Below are 12,919 nucleotides of genomic sequence, written 5' to 3'. Positions count from 1 at the left end.
CTTTCTCAATTTCAAAATGCCAATATGGTGCAGATATAAATAGAGAGGATAGCCGCAGCGGCAGAGATTAGTGATAAATACAGAAACTGCATTTCCAGCGAAGACGAGCACGACCAACGAGCTCTTGCTGCTTCTCCTTCGTTTTGATGAACTTCCATAGACCCAAAGCGTTCCGTCATTTATGAAATTGGTGGGTGTCCTCCGCCGCTGTGCACCTTATACCCCATAATCACTAATCACATTTCATGCTTTAAGAAAATTTTATATTTTTTAAAACATTGTGAGAAATACTAATTTTTCAATTAGTCAAATATATATTTATTGAACTAATTTATATCAATTTATTAAATATTTAAATTAAAATAATAACTTATTAAATATTTAAATTGACAAGCATATTAACAATTAAATACAAACTAATTATATCATTATAATTTATAAAAAAAATAATTTAACTTATATGAAATATATTCTAAATTTTAGAGTTTAAATTATAAATGTTTATATAATAATAAAATTATTTTGGTTTAATTTTATCTAATTTAAAAAATTTAGAGTATATATAGTAAAAATTATTATATAATCAGCCATACATGTAACTAATTTTTATTTTTTTTTCAAAAATATTAATTATATTATTGTAATTTTTATAAATCTAGATCTTAAATAAATTAAGATTGTAGTGTCGATGCTCAATGAATTAATCTCAACTAGGAGTATAAGTATATATTTAACTAATTTTAATTTATTTTCTAGAGTTATTTTAATTTTAATTTTAATATTTGATTATTAAATTAAATTTTAGCAATTTATTAAAAAAGTTTTCTCAAGCACCTTATTTTTAATTAATCAATATTTTTAAATAAATTAATAATTCTAACAAAAAATAAAATTAATAGTTTTTATCAAATAATTTTATTATTTTTATAATTATACTTCAATTAATTAATATTATCATTATTCTGCATTCTATAATTTTTATTCATTTTATTTTTTAATTATTCTAAAATTATTATCTATTTTTTTATATTATAATAACATATAAATTTATTATTATAATTTTAATTAATTTATATTATTTTAAAATATTTTAAAATATTTTTTTATTATTTAATAAATTTTCGCATTTTTAAAATAAATATAATTAAAAAATTAATAAAAAAATATATTTTAATGTATGTGAAAAAATAAATTAAATAAAAAATTATGAGAAAAAAGAAATATTATAAATTTTTTTTTTTTTTTAGTTTTAACCATAATATAAAAATGTTAAACATCACGGACACGGAGGGCGTATGGTGTAATCCAACTCTACCCATGTGACCCTTATTCACTGGATAAAAACTTTAGGGTTAATTACATAAGAGGCTGACATATTAGCAGCTATTTTCATTTTCATCCCTAAAATTCTTCGTATTACAATACGACATCCGGTTATGTTTTGTTTGGGATTTGGGAATAAAGGCTCCGACTGCAACAAGTCTGTGGTGTTTATGTGATCGCCGATTAATTCCACCGCTTAAAATATCTCCGGCAAGAGGAGACGCTTTCTTCTCTCATCAGATTTCATTTTTAGTTCATTTGCGTTCCAACACTTGAAAGAGCTACTAGATTTTCGTCTCGCTGTCTGATCACCTGGGCCAAATCGAAACTCTATAATCATTTAAGACCTACTTTCCTCTCTGTTTGGAAAACAAGGAGGGAGAGAAAGGTGAGAATTGTGTTTCTATATCTGTATAATTTTCCTAAGGAAAAGATCCATTTTTGTGTTCGAGAAATTTGGTTGTTCCTTTGCTAACGGATGTAACAAGGTCTCTGAAAGTTAACAACTTTTGTGAATTTAGTATACTTGTATTGTGATGATGCTGCCGCTCAAAGTCGTCCTCCTTTATTGAATTGCAGCGATGCAGTTATAGGTTTCCGTTCCAGAAAGAGCAACGAAGAGATGCAGAAATTGGGTGATTTCAAACTGCCGCAGTTCTTCAATTACCCACCATACTTCACGTATTCTCCATTTCCACCGCCGTGGCACAACCCATTATTTTGATGTTCTTCATTTTGAGACGGTTTTGTTGGAAGATATACCACCTGTTATAAACTTGCTTTTTTTTTGAGTTTCTGTAAAATTCAAATTTACTTCTTAAATAAAAATCCTTAGTAGTGTTGTTCTCTCTTTTCTATTCATGTGCTGGGCACCACATTTTTTTTTCTGTTACTATTAACTCAATCTTTTGCTCTTCTTTTCTTGATTCTAATTTTTCATATAATAGCATTCTGAATTTTTATCGTTATTCTTAGTTTGCAGCCTGTTAGGGACACTCGAGAAAAGCAAGTACAGCTTTGGAAGGATCTTATCCTTGATTATTGTAAAACGCAGAAAATATTTGTGATCGAATTGGAAGATGAATTTCCTTTGTTCTCTAATCCTGTGATTGAGAGTAAGTCCTATATCTTCTTTAGGTTCTGGCTAGGTTGTTCATTTGCAGTCAGTTCTCCAAAACTGTAACAGATTCTAGCGGCAATGCCATTATGCTGATAAAACCATTATATGTGGAGTTTTCATGATTTGAACGAAGGATATGTGGAATTTGTGGAAGTCTAAAGATATAATAAGCTTTTTTGTATTTTAATGGTGAAAAAGCTCTGGGGGGTTTTCTAGCATGATGTTAGATTTTGTTTCCATCCGCATTATGTTTTATCTGCCTTTTTCTCTTTATGTAATGCAGGATCTCTCAGTCATGAAGCTAGAAAAGCATTTCTCTCAGCATTAGTCTCAGAAGGTTAGTACTATTCTTGCTGGCCTTAACCCTTATTTATTTTCTTCAGGGAAATTTTTCAAAATTAGACCTTGTGGTTATGCGTATTGATATTTCAAGGAGTCAGATATTTCCTTAATTTTGGTTTCTTTTCCCTCGATTTGACTGTCCAATGAATTCATATGGTAATGCTGTTATGAGTTGAATTATTTTCTTAATTCTTAAATCGTAATTCTCCATTTTATGGAAAAATTAGTAATGAAGAAATAAGGGGATATAGTTAATCTTCAAAAATCATTTTGTGAAAGGAGATGTGGAACACCAAGAAAGCCATCCTGAGTTTCTGATATTCTTCAAGTCCTAAATTGTTTCTTCTAAAAAGTGTTTGATTACATGGAGTGAAAGGGTGATAATGGGTTATGCCAATGGTGGCTTATCCCCATTACTGGTTTTCAATACCTCGATCACATATTGGAATGAAAATCGCGTAATGAAGGATTATTTATCATTAATTTTTCTTTCCCATTTCTTTCACTCTGATAACCAATTACTCAAGGAATGTGAATTAAAGGGCAATTCTTATTCTTAATATCTCACTTCTTTTATCATCAAGGCCTATTATCTCAAACTCTTTAGTCTCTCACTATTCCTTTTCCACTTTTTATTTCAGGGTTTTAGTCTTCCTCACTTTTAACCCTGGCACTTAGAGTTTCTGTTTTATCTGGAATTTTTACATCCTTTTGCTGTAGCAATGTTACTGGTCGTCTCATTGTCCACAAGTCTATTGTATTCAACTTTCTTTTTCCTTTTTTAGCCTTATTCATACCCAGCTTGAGTTCATTTCAAAATTATAGCCAAAAGGGATGAGATAATAAATGGACCATCGATGGAGAAGAGATAATAAATGGATCGTTGACAGAGATGGATGGTAGTGGCTGCAGGCATTTTATATCCCCTAGAAACTTTGCCATTATTGTGCTTGGACTTTTGAGGGAGTTTGTAATTCATGGTTATAATACTGGCAAATACTTGCTATGACTTAAACCCACAGTGGCTTGAGGGTTTGGACTTTGTCTGTATGTTGTGGTCCTTGTGGAGGTGGGTCTGCATCTTGGACTCTTGGTAGAGGTGGCAGTTGGAATTGACACTAAAGAAGTTGGCAGTGAATGGATAAACTGCAATTCCAGTGATTATGGTGGCTGCTCTTTTGCAAGGGGACATGGTGAATACTGGCTGGGAGCTTTGTTTAGAAACTTGAAGCCAATTACCAATAAAGAGAAGTCCTAAAAACAACCATTAGAAAATAGCTAAAAAAATTGGTATGGAGCCACAAGTTTGCTACATAAGTGCCGCATCCATCACATTAACACCAAGTAAGCTACAGTTGACACTTGACAGTTTTGCTGAGTTGGTAATTTAATTGCTAAAGTAGAGTTTCATGGGTACTCAAATAATGGGGAAAAAGTCCTTGAGGTAGTAATATGCATAAGCATAGGGTCCCTTTTTCACTTTATTTTATTTTTTGTTAAACTTGGTGAAATTTGTATAAAATTTAAATTCTATACTTTTAATTTTTTTTCTGTTATGTTCAATGTTCTAACAGGCCGTGCAGAATGGTTAGACAAAGGACATAGGAAATGCCTTATTTTGTGGCATCAGATCCAAGATTGGGCCAACATTATTCTACTTTTTGTGAGTGAGTTGTGTTGAAAATAGAGCATTGTGTTGGATTCATATCTTATCTATATGATATATTTGCTGATCTATTTAGGTGAAGGACAATGGATTAGAGGATGGTGTTATGACTATTGAGGAAATACGCTCAGGAATTGAATCTCGAGGAACAGGTAAACCTTATGTGGTTCCTTTGATGAAAGGAATTTTGAAAATATTTCAGGAAACCCCAATGCTCAGTGATTTCATTAGTTAGGATCATTATGGGTTCTCTATATGTCCCCACAGCACTTCATTCCCTCATATTTTAAGTTCTTGAAATGCTATTTTTTAAGTAATTGATGGTGCCTGCAGAGTTGCACCTGCCTGTGCAGAGGATTTAACCTACTGCTTATGATCTTCTTTTAACATCTGACTTGAAGGCAACACCTCATATTCCAAATAGAAAATAGGAAGGGAAGTGGTCATAGGATGTAGTTTTGGAAGTAAAGAATAGAGAATATAATCACCTCAAGAAGCAAATAGTATAACCATTTTTAGGGTAAAAGGAGGAGAAATATGTTGCAACTGTTTTGATGATGTACCGTTGGAATGTTAGAATGGAGAATTGTGAGCTGAGTACATACACGCTGCATGCCTAAAAGCTAGTGGCGTTTTTATGGGTGCCTTTTTCGACAATTAGCAGTTGTAATTTTGCTTCTAACAATGGAAAAGGCTCTGCAATTCTGTATTTTTATTACTTTTAATGTTCTATTTATCTGCATGATCACACAAATAACCACTTGTCTAGGAAATTGAATTATCTGCAGTCAGTCAATAATGTCCTCTCGATGCACCTAAAAACTTTCATAAGAGAAACCGAACCTAGGAGGAATACTGAAATAGGACAACTTTTCATGCTTAAAAAGATCTTTGATATCTATAAATAAAGTGGTAATTAAATAGACATAATTTGCAATATCTTTTCCTTGTCTGCGCCACATAGGGTCAAGCATCTCATTCTTGCTCACAGACCGAAGCCTTCTGTATTTTCACATAACAGGAGTATTGTTTATTGAGCATCATGCTGTGCGTGCTTTGATTAAATTTTCTTTGTTGCTTAATCTCAGAGCTTCATGGGATAGATCGCACAATTTTGATGCGGGCATTGAAACTTCTAGAACACAAAGGGAAGGTTGCAATTTTTAAGGGGACCTCAACTGACGATGAAGGTGTGAAATTCTCCGTGTAGTGCTTCTACTGTCGCAAAACTGATGAGGATAATCAAACTGTGGGGCTTGCACCCTAGTTATGGACTTCATCATTAGATTTTCTGCATGTATGAATGAGCTTGTACTCTTTTTGACAGTCGCGCCCCTTTGTTTTTGATGGGTTCTGGATGGCAGTGAAATGAAGGTTTCCCTCATTATTCCCCCCTGCCCAACAAAACAAATATTGAAATTTATCAGCTGCTTATGTTGCGTTTTATTTCAAAGTTACAACAAATATTTGGAGCTAGTTTGATCCCGTGTCATTGCAACTGACGCAGAAAATAGCAAAAAATTGATAAATGGGAGTATCTGGAATGTGGGTGTAGCTTTAATCTGATACCAAGTGCAGTGTACCATTATCATATGTATACAATATACACACACACACATGCAGGTAATTTGTATCCCCTTTTCTGACAAGGGTATCTATCTCCAATTGATGCTTGCTGTATCTGCATCAGACAACAAATCCAAATGGTTCCTAAGGGGTTGGGTCAAAGCACTAAGATTATTTGGCAGACCCAGCAAAGATGGACACAAAAAGCGGTGAATCAACTAGCTCCTTCCTCAGGGGTATCAGCAGCAAGATAACAGATGGGACTCCAATCTCTGATGGATTAGTTCCTCAATCAAAGGAAACAACTGCTGCAGATTACTTAGCATCGAAATGAATAAACAAGTTCCGAGGACAGATATTTCTCCAGAATGACCAAAAATTTTTGAACTCTTGCCTATTTGCGCATCCTTTGATTAAGCCCTAATACTAAAAGTAGGGAATCGACAGAAATGATTTACAACCCTAACCACAACAAAGCCTAATATCGTCACATTACTCGCTTTTAGCGAACTTCATATATAAATTATCATGGCATATGTTTAACATTCTGCAACCTAATTATTCTCAAAAGCAATAAAACAAAATAAAATGCAACTTAATTGGTTGCAGCACAATACAACACCTAATGGCAGAAGATCAAAAGATGTTTATTGCTGCCATAAAATACAATACAACCCCTAATGGCAGACGGATCAAACGATGTTTATTGCTGCCATAATCTGATGAATGATGAGAAGAAAATAAAATTAAGTCCTTGATATAAGCGGATATCCTTGTATCCCACATCACATTAGCAAGTAGCAGCCTTATCAATTGATGATCACATGTATCTGACCGTAGCTCCTCCAATGGAAACTACATAAAGAAAACAATTGCACCCCACACCTTTCCAAAGAATCAGTATTCTATACAAAAATGTGGAAACAAAATCAGTCTGGAAGATATGCCCATCCTTGCTAACTTTTATTTGCTTTCATTTTAGGATAACTTTGTTAAGCAAAAAGGATTTTGAGAGTGAGGAGGGTTTGACACCTTCCACATATATTCCATTATGGAAGCACAGCTCTTACTTCTTTCCTATCTGCTCCAAATGCCTGCAATTGAAAATTAGAAAACCACCACTATCAGAGGATAGAGGCAATTGTGTGGTGACATGCTATAAATTCTTTACGAAGGCAATACACACAGCGTTAAATAGTCTGATTAAACAGGGGATTACCCAGACTGATAAATTTCTTTAGTAAAACGTTGTGTTTCCCTTCAACAGTATCCTGATTAAAACTGGCTTGGGAACATACACCATAATATAAAACTGGCATAAGATTATACTAAACTAACACCATTAACTTCTCCCATCTGACTCTCGAGCAGGGCGATTTATATAATACTTCACGTGCAATAAAAACTAGTGCAACTCGTACTCACAAAATTCAGTTAGTCCTTAAAATATAGAGTGTCGGTTGAAAAACACTGAAAAACTTCTCATTCAGCATGTATATGCTAGTTTCACATTCAGGCTTCCTTGATTCAAAGGATATCCTGATTATCAATTTATCAGGCGCAGTGCAATAAGACCTATTAAATCTCAAATGTATGCGATTAAACAAAGATACAATTATTCTACATGTATAGAATTCTCATAAAAGTAAAAGAAAACAATGACGGAAAAAAAAAAACAGAGATACAAGGAAGTATTTTTACCTCAGTTCCCAGACCCTTCACATACACATTTGTGAAAAGTTCTGAGGGTTCTGGCATTGGACTTTCCTGTTAACATAAATTTAAAAGAGGAAAGTGGAGAAGGGAGTATCAGGTCCAAATGAAATTTCATTCAAGACATGAATAAATCACATAGAAAATTAGAAAAATAGGCCAGTTCTTACCTTGGCTTGAGCAATGGCTTGATCTACTTCTTTTCTTATTTCTTTCTCAAAATCCTGAAAAGAATAGAAACAAAATGAACATTCACTTTTCTCAACATATTCCAGTGTGATATCTGCATGTTCCCAATATTAATATTTTAAAATCTTCTTCGAGCAATGAAGAAAGGTTAGTGCATAACATATTTTGGGAAGTTATAATACATGAAGCAACAAACCAAAAAGTGCAGGATTCATATATGAAAAAGATGATAAACAAATTACCTTTAGCTCCCTCTCTGTAGCAAGATCATGAGCTAATATCACCTTTCTTATCCTTTCAATTGGGTCGCGTTCCTGAAATCATATCACAAAGCAACACATATGTAAAACATCTGAAATATTCAGTGAAGTAAATCACGCAACAAAAATGTTAACTATGCACTAACCTGTCTAACGCCACTAATCTCATCACGAGTACGGTAGGTACTGCCAGGATCAGACATGGAGTGACCATGATACCTGTAGGTATCCATTTCAAGTATCTGATACAAATATTAGAATCTGGAATAAACAAATCAATTTATACTACTAATAAGAGTGTAAGTGTAATATGTCAAGCAATTACAGATTACTGTTTCAGCATGCTAGCTTTTCTAAGACCAGCAATACAGTTGGAATTTGGTGAAATCACATATGTTGTGAGTTGTGACTATCTAATTGAACACAGGTACAAACCATTGTTATAAAACTGGGACCTGTTCAGCTGAGATACGCATAAAACCAGGCTGGTTCTATAATTGAACTGGACAAGGATATAACCCAAAAGAAACCATGTGACCTGGCAGTTCAACCAATGATTCATTAACCCAGTCGATTACAATTTTTAAATAGAAAATTTTAAAAAATAATATTGATATTTTATTATTTAAAATTTTTTATAGAGTCAATATGAATAAGATGTTATTTAGCTATTATTTTCTTATTTTAAAAAAATCATAAATGATATGTTTATTTTTATTTTTAATATATAATCAATATTTTATAAATAATAAGATAGTTAATTATATAAATTTTCTTTATTTCAAATATTACTTATACACATTGAACACAAAAATATTCAAATTTGAATATACATAGAATTTAAAAATATAATGAAGGCATATATGTAAACCTAACCTAATAAAAGTTGAAATTTTAATTCTAAAAATAAAAATTAGTTTGTTAAATTTATTTATATCAATAAATGGAATACTCAATTAGCATATATTAAATTAATTTTTACTGACACTCCGATTGAGCTGTTGGCCAACTAATTGAACCAACGATCTATGACCCAGTTCCACAACAGGATCAAGCTTCAGATCAGGTTTAAAAACTATGGTATAAACAGATGCCATGGCACAGCATTTCATATGGAATTCATAAAAGTTTATGCCACTATTAGATTGTAGCATTCAGAACCAAATTAATGCATTTGGATGTGATTGCATTGTCATAAATGTAAACCAACACGTGAAAGATGGATGTAAACTTGCATCTTTCAATTAGTACATCAAATATCCAAAATTCCAAATTTGCACCTTAAAATTAATCTAGTTATGACATGATGTTTGCTATTGAATCCTTAACTATCCTGGGAAGAGATTCCATCCTTAGGTCTATCAAACTTGGCTAGGATAATGAATTATTCCCTTCCACCGTTCCATGGGGCTATTAATGCAACTCTATTCCAATACTCCGACACTTCAAGGTCTAGATTGGCATGCACCTAGATTGCATTGATATAAAAACATATATACACAGAGTTGTACAAATTAAAACTCACAATTGGCCCCTTCCTCAAGACATGCTCCTTTGCAAATTTGCATGCTTGTTTCACAGCAAGCGCATCCATGCCATCTACCTGTTCAAGAAAAGAACAAAAGACAAGGAACATGTCATAAATATAAGAAAAAGCACCACAGTAGGTGGAAGTCATTGATTATGAAATATAAATCAATTTTCTGATCATGGTTGATGCTAGATGTCCTCCTTAGGGACAAATTTAATAACACAGAACGATTGGAGACCACATGCAGGCACAAACAAGCCCATGTCAAGAATAACAGATGTTATATGTTTAGAGTCCAACATAATAAGCGCACTGCAAACAGATCCAACAAACAAGCAACATATTCACATTGGTTATATTGTCAGCCATGTTCTTCGTCTCTGCTGTACTATTCTATGAGTTCTTTCTTTGCAGATGACCCACAACATTTAAAAGACAAATCATTTTGCAAAATCCTTAGGAGTCATGAGAAAGCCTTCAATTTAATAACTTTGTGACTATTGCCTTAAATTAACCAAGCAACTAACTTAAAAACCCCATTAAAATTTTAGCATACAGGCTAACATAATAACAACAGCCAATAGTACTACATCAAATAAGGCACCATAAATCGCTGGGGCAAGGAATGCATAGTACATAATAGAAAAATCATTAGAAGGCGAAACAAGTTAAATTTAAATAATAGTTCAATAGTAGCGCAACTACAATTCAATTCAATCGAAAATGTATAACAAACTATAATTATTGAAAACAACTTAACCTTCAAACCAGGAACGTAATCCCCACGCTTGTAGTAAGCCGGACTCTTAGCAGCTCTCCACTCCGCCGTCCCCATACCATCTGCGCATAAAACATCGAATTGTAACCGCTTAGAACTTGCGCAACCCGGCCAAAAAACTGGAGCAAATCAAGAAAAGGGAAAATATTTGATATGTTACAGTGATTATTCTCGCAGACCAAAATGACAGGCAGATCCCAGAGAGCAGAGATATTAAGCGCCTCGAACAACTGTCCCTGATTGGCCGCACCATCTCCGTACAGGGCAAACGTCACAGTCTCATCCTTAGAGTACTTCTGCGCAAAAGCTAATCCACAGCCCAGTGGCACCTGAGCTCCTACGATGCCGTGTCCTCCATAAAATCCTGCATCCTTCTTGTAGAAATGCATTGACCCACCCTTCCCCTTTGAACACCCGCCCTGGCGTCCCATAAGCTCCGAGAAGACCTCCAGAAGGGTCCCACCGCGACCAACGAACGTGCAGTGATCCCGGTATGACGTAATGATGCAGTCCTTTTTAGTAATACCAGCTTCCATCCCTACAGCCACCGCTTCCTGCCCGTCGTAGAGGTGACAGAAGCCACGGATAAGCTTGGCTTTGTATAGAGAGTCGGCAGCAATCTCCATCCGGCGCATAGTGGCCATGTCACGGAAGAAGGAGATAAGCTCTTGGGGATTGGTCTCGACGGAACGGGAAGGAGGTTCACAATTGTGCGAAGTGAAGGGAAGAGATGTCTCGATAGTGAGGGGATCGGTGGAGGTGGAGATCGGACGGCGAAGAGTCTCAGTGTAGGATAAGACGGCGATGAGAGGTTTAAGGAGATTGGATCTAGAGGAGGAAGCACAGTTAGCTAAGGCCATGTCTAATGGTGGATTGGTTGAGGTGCGATCTGGGGTTTCGATGGCGAGAGGAGAGAAGAATAGAATGGCCGAGCTGTGCTCTGAAGAGTCGTTTGATATTCTCGGGTGGGAAAGGGGGCAGCTTTTTTATGTTCCTGGAAATGTTTCGGGTCCGTACGTGCCTCTTTTACTCTTACTCCTATTTAGTTGGACCCGGACCCGGACCTGAACCCGGCACCTATCGCCGGGCATCAACAAACTTTCCTACTTGTTTGTGATATTCTCGGGTGGCAATGCTTTGACATTAAATTTCAGACTAAAAGCTTTTTGACAAATATTATTTATAAATAATTTTAAAATTATTTATTATTTCAATAATTTGTTAATTAAAAATATTAAATTAAAATTTTAATTAATATATTCTAGAAGATATTCTTCTATTAAGCCTCCACTATAAGTACATTACTGTCAAATAATATTATGTAATATAAATTTCTAATTTCTAATATAATTAAATGTCAAATAATTAAAATAAATTAAAACTACGCATTGAATTTTGATTCATCTCTATTTTTAAAATTTTGTGCTATGATATTCATTTATTCTTTTTGGCGCATTACGATATTTGACTTTATCAGTTCAATGCATTTCAATTATTTTATTAATTATTGTATTGATGTTAACAAATAGTTAATAAACAATTATTCAAATCTAATATTATAGAGTTTAAGATGAGAAATAGAAAACTGTATTGATTTGTTTATACTTGCAGTTTGCAAAGTTATATATATATATAGGACATGTGTTAAAACGTATAGAGAAGGACATAGTCATGATCATGAATGTCACTATTTTCATTTTCATTAATCAAAAAATTTTGGTGATAGTATATTAGTGCATTAATACATTAATTAGTGACAATAGAAGGTTGAATCGGAAGAAGAGGGTGGGGTGCACGTGGTAATTTAGTGGAAGAAGTAGGCCCAACTCCAGCACAGCAGCTCCACCTCCACCAACATTAATGCAAGCCTATATCGATGATGTAGAACATTATTACAAGCGTCCAATAACAAAGGTTGCACGTTTGAAGAAAAAGATTTCACGTACACAAGGCATTTCAGAATACAAAAAGATGTTGGATTGGAACAATGTTTCTTAGCCTGAACCATCTGGTTGGAAAGATCAAGCAATGTTGCACGAGAAATTAAAACAAGCACATCTTGCTGCTGTCTTTGCAACTGTAGTTTCTAAGGGGATCCAAGGGATAATAAAAGCTACATATATGACCTTTTTGGTGCAGATATTATTCTTAGTACTGTATTGGACGAGCAAAGAAAGCTCTCATTTGAAACTTCAGGAATCCAGATGTTTGGATAGCTAGTTTCTGCTATCCAGTTCCAGGCTTTACTCGGAGGGAAATGACGATGGATCGTGCAACTGACGGGATCTAGCTTGTCTAATAAGTCGATGTACTGATCTACTGGTTCAGATTCATAACTTACCCGAAGTTTGATTTCCAAGGTTTCTAATGCTCCAATGGCTATCAACAACGTTCTACAACCTTGGTAATGTCTCTGATCTTCATATTTGAA

General features: G+C 34.2%; 2 protein-coding genes across 5 annotated transcripts; one reads left to right on the top strand and one right to left on the bottom strand.

Annotated features, from left to right (window-relative positions):
• Positions 1-1,385: 1,385 nt before the first annotated feature.
• On the top strand, positions 1,386-5,925 carry LOC110609321 (vacuolar protein sorting-associated protein 25). Of its 2 annotated transcripts, none has more exons than XM_021748820.2 (7): positions 1,386-1,711; positions 1,903-2,004; positions 2,299-2,438; positions 2,727-2,780; positions 4,360-4,448; positions 4,528-4,603; positions 5,540-5,925. In XM_021748820.2, exons 2-7 carry the CDS (start codon positions 1,946-1,948, stop codon positions 5,659-5,661), a joined length of 540 nt encoding a protein of 179 aa, XP_021604512.1. In that variant the 5' UTR covers positions 1,386-1,711; positions 1,903-1,945; the 3' UTR covers positions 5,662-5,925. The 2 variants fall into 2 exon arrangements, with proteins under 2 accessions (XP_021604512.1, XP_021604522.1); XM_021748830.2 differs by having other exon boundaries at positions 1,399-1,711; positions 1,845-2,004.
• LOC110609304 (pyruvate dehydrogenase E1 component subunit alpha-1, mitochondrial) lies at positions 5,144-11,501 on the bottom strand. Of its 3 annotated transcripts, XM_021748799.2 has the most exons (9): positions 10,649-11,500; positions 10,471-10,550; positions 9,705-9,782; positions 8,326-8,421; positions 8,162-8,233; positions 7,901-7,954; positions 7,719-7,784; positions 7,050-7,111; positions 6,502-6,922 (listed from the first exon to the last, which is right to left on the bottom strand). In XM_021748799.2, the coding sequence occupies exons 1-8, from the start codon at positions 11,346-11,348 to the stop codon at positions 7,067-7,069; spliced, it is 1,191 nt and encodes a 396-aa protein (XP_021604491.1). In that variant the 5' UTR covers positions 11,349-11,500; the 3' UTR covers positions 6,502-6,922; positions 7,050-7,066. The 3 variants fall into 3 exon arrangements, with proteins under 3 accessions (XP_043816539.1, XP_021604491.1, XP_021604482.1); XM_043960604.1 differs by lacking the exons at positions 6,502-6,922; positions 7,050-7,111 and adding an exon at positions 5,144-5,845 and having other exon boundaries at positions 10,649-11,501; XM_021748790.2 differs by having other exon boundaries at positions 6,502-7,111; positions 10,649-11,499.
• Between the last annotated feature and the right edge of the window lie 1,418 nt (positions 11,502-12,919).

This window comes from Manihot esculenta, chromosome 1 (assembly GCF_001659605.2).
Source record: "Manihot esculenta cultivar AM560-2 chromosome 1, M.esculenta_v8, whole genome shotgun sequence".
Classification (NCBI taxonomy): domain Eukaryota; kingdom Viridiplantae; phylum Streptophyta; class Magnoliopsida; order Malpighiales; family Euphorbiaceae; genus Manihot; species Manihot esculenta.
This window is presented reverse-complemented; position numbering and strand designations above follow the sequence as displayed.

Coding starts and splice junctions, on each gene's coding strand:
- LOC110609321 (XM_021748820.2), top strand. CDS start 1,946: ATGCAGAAATTGGGTGATTTCAAACTGCCGCAGTTCTTCAATTACCCA. Junction 2,005..2,298: donor AATTACCCACCATACTTCAC/GTATTCTCCATT, acceptor CGTTATTCTTAG/TTTGCAGCCTGTTAGGGACA. Junction 4,449..4,527: donor CCAACATTATTCTACTTTTT/GTGAGTGAGTTG, acceptor TGATCTATTTAG/GTGAAGGACAATGGATTAGA.
- LOC110609304 (XM_043960604.1), bottom strand. CDS start 11,348: ATGGCCTTAGCTAACTGTGCTTCCTCCTCTAGATCCAATCTCCTTAAA. Junction 8,422..9,704: donor TCTTGAGGAAGGGGCCAATT/GTGAGTTTTAAT, acceptor TATTTGTATCAG/ATACTTGAAATGGATACCTA. Junction 8,234..8,325: donor AGATTAGTGGCGTTAGACAG/GTTAGTGCATAG, acceptor ATATGATTTCAG/GAACGCGACCCAATTGAAAG.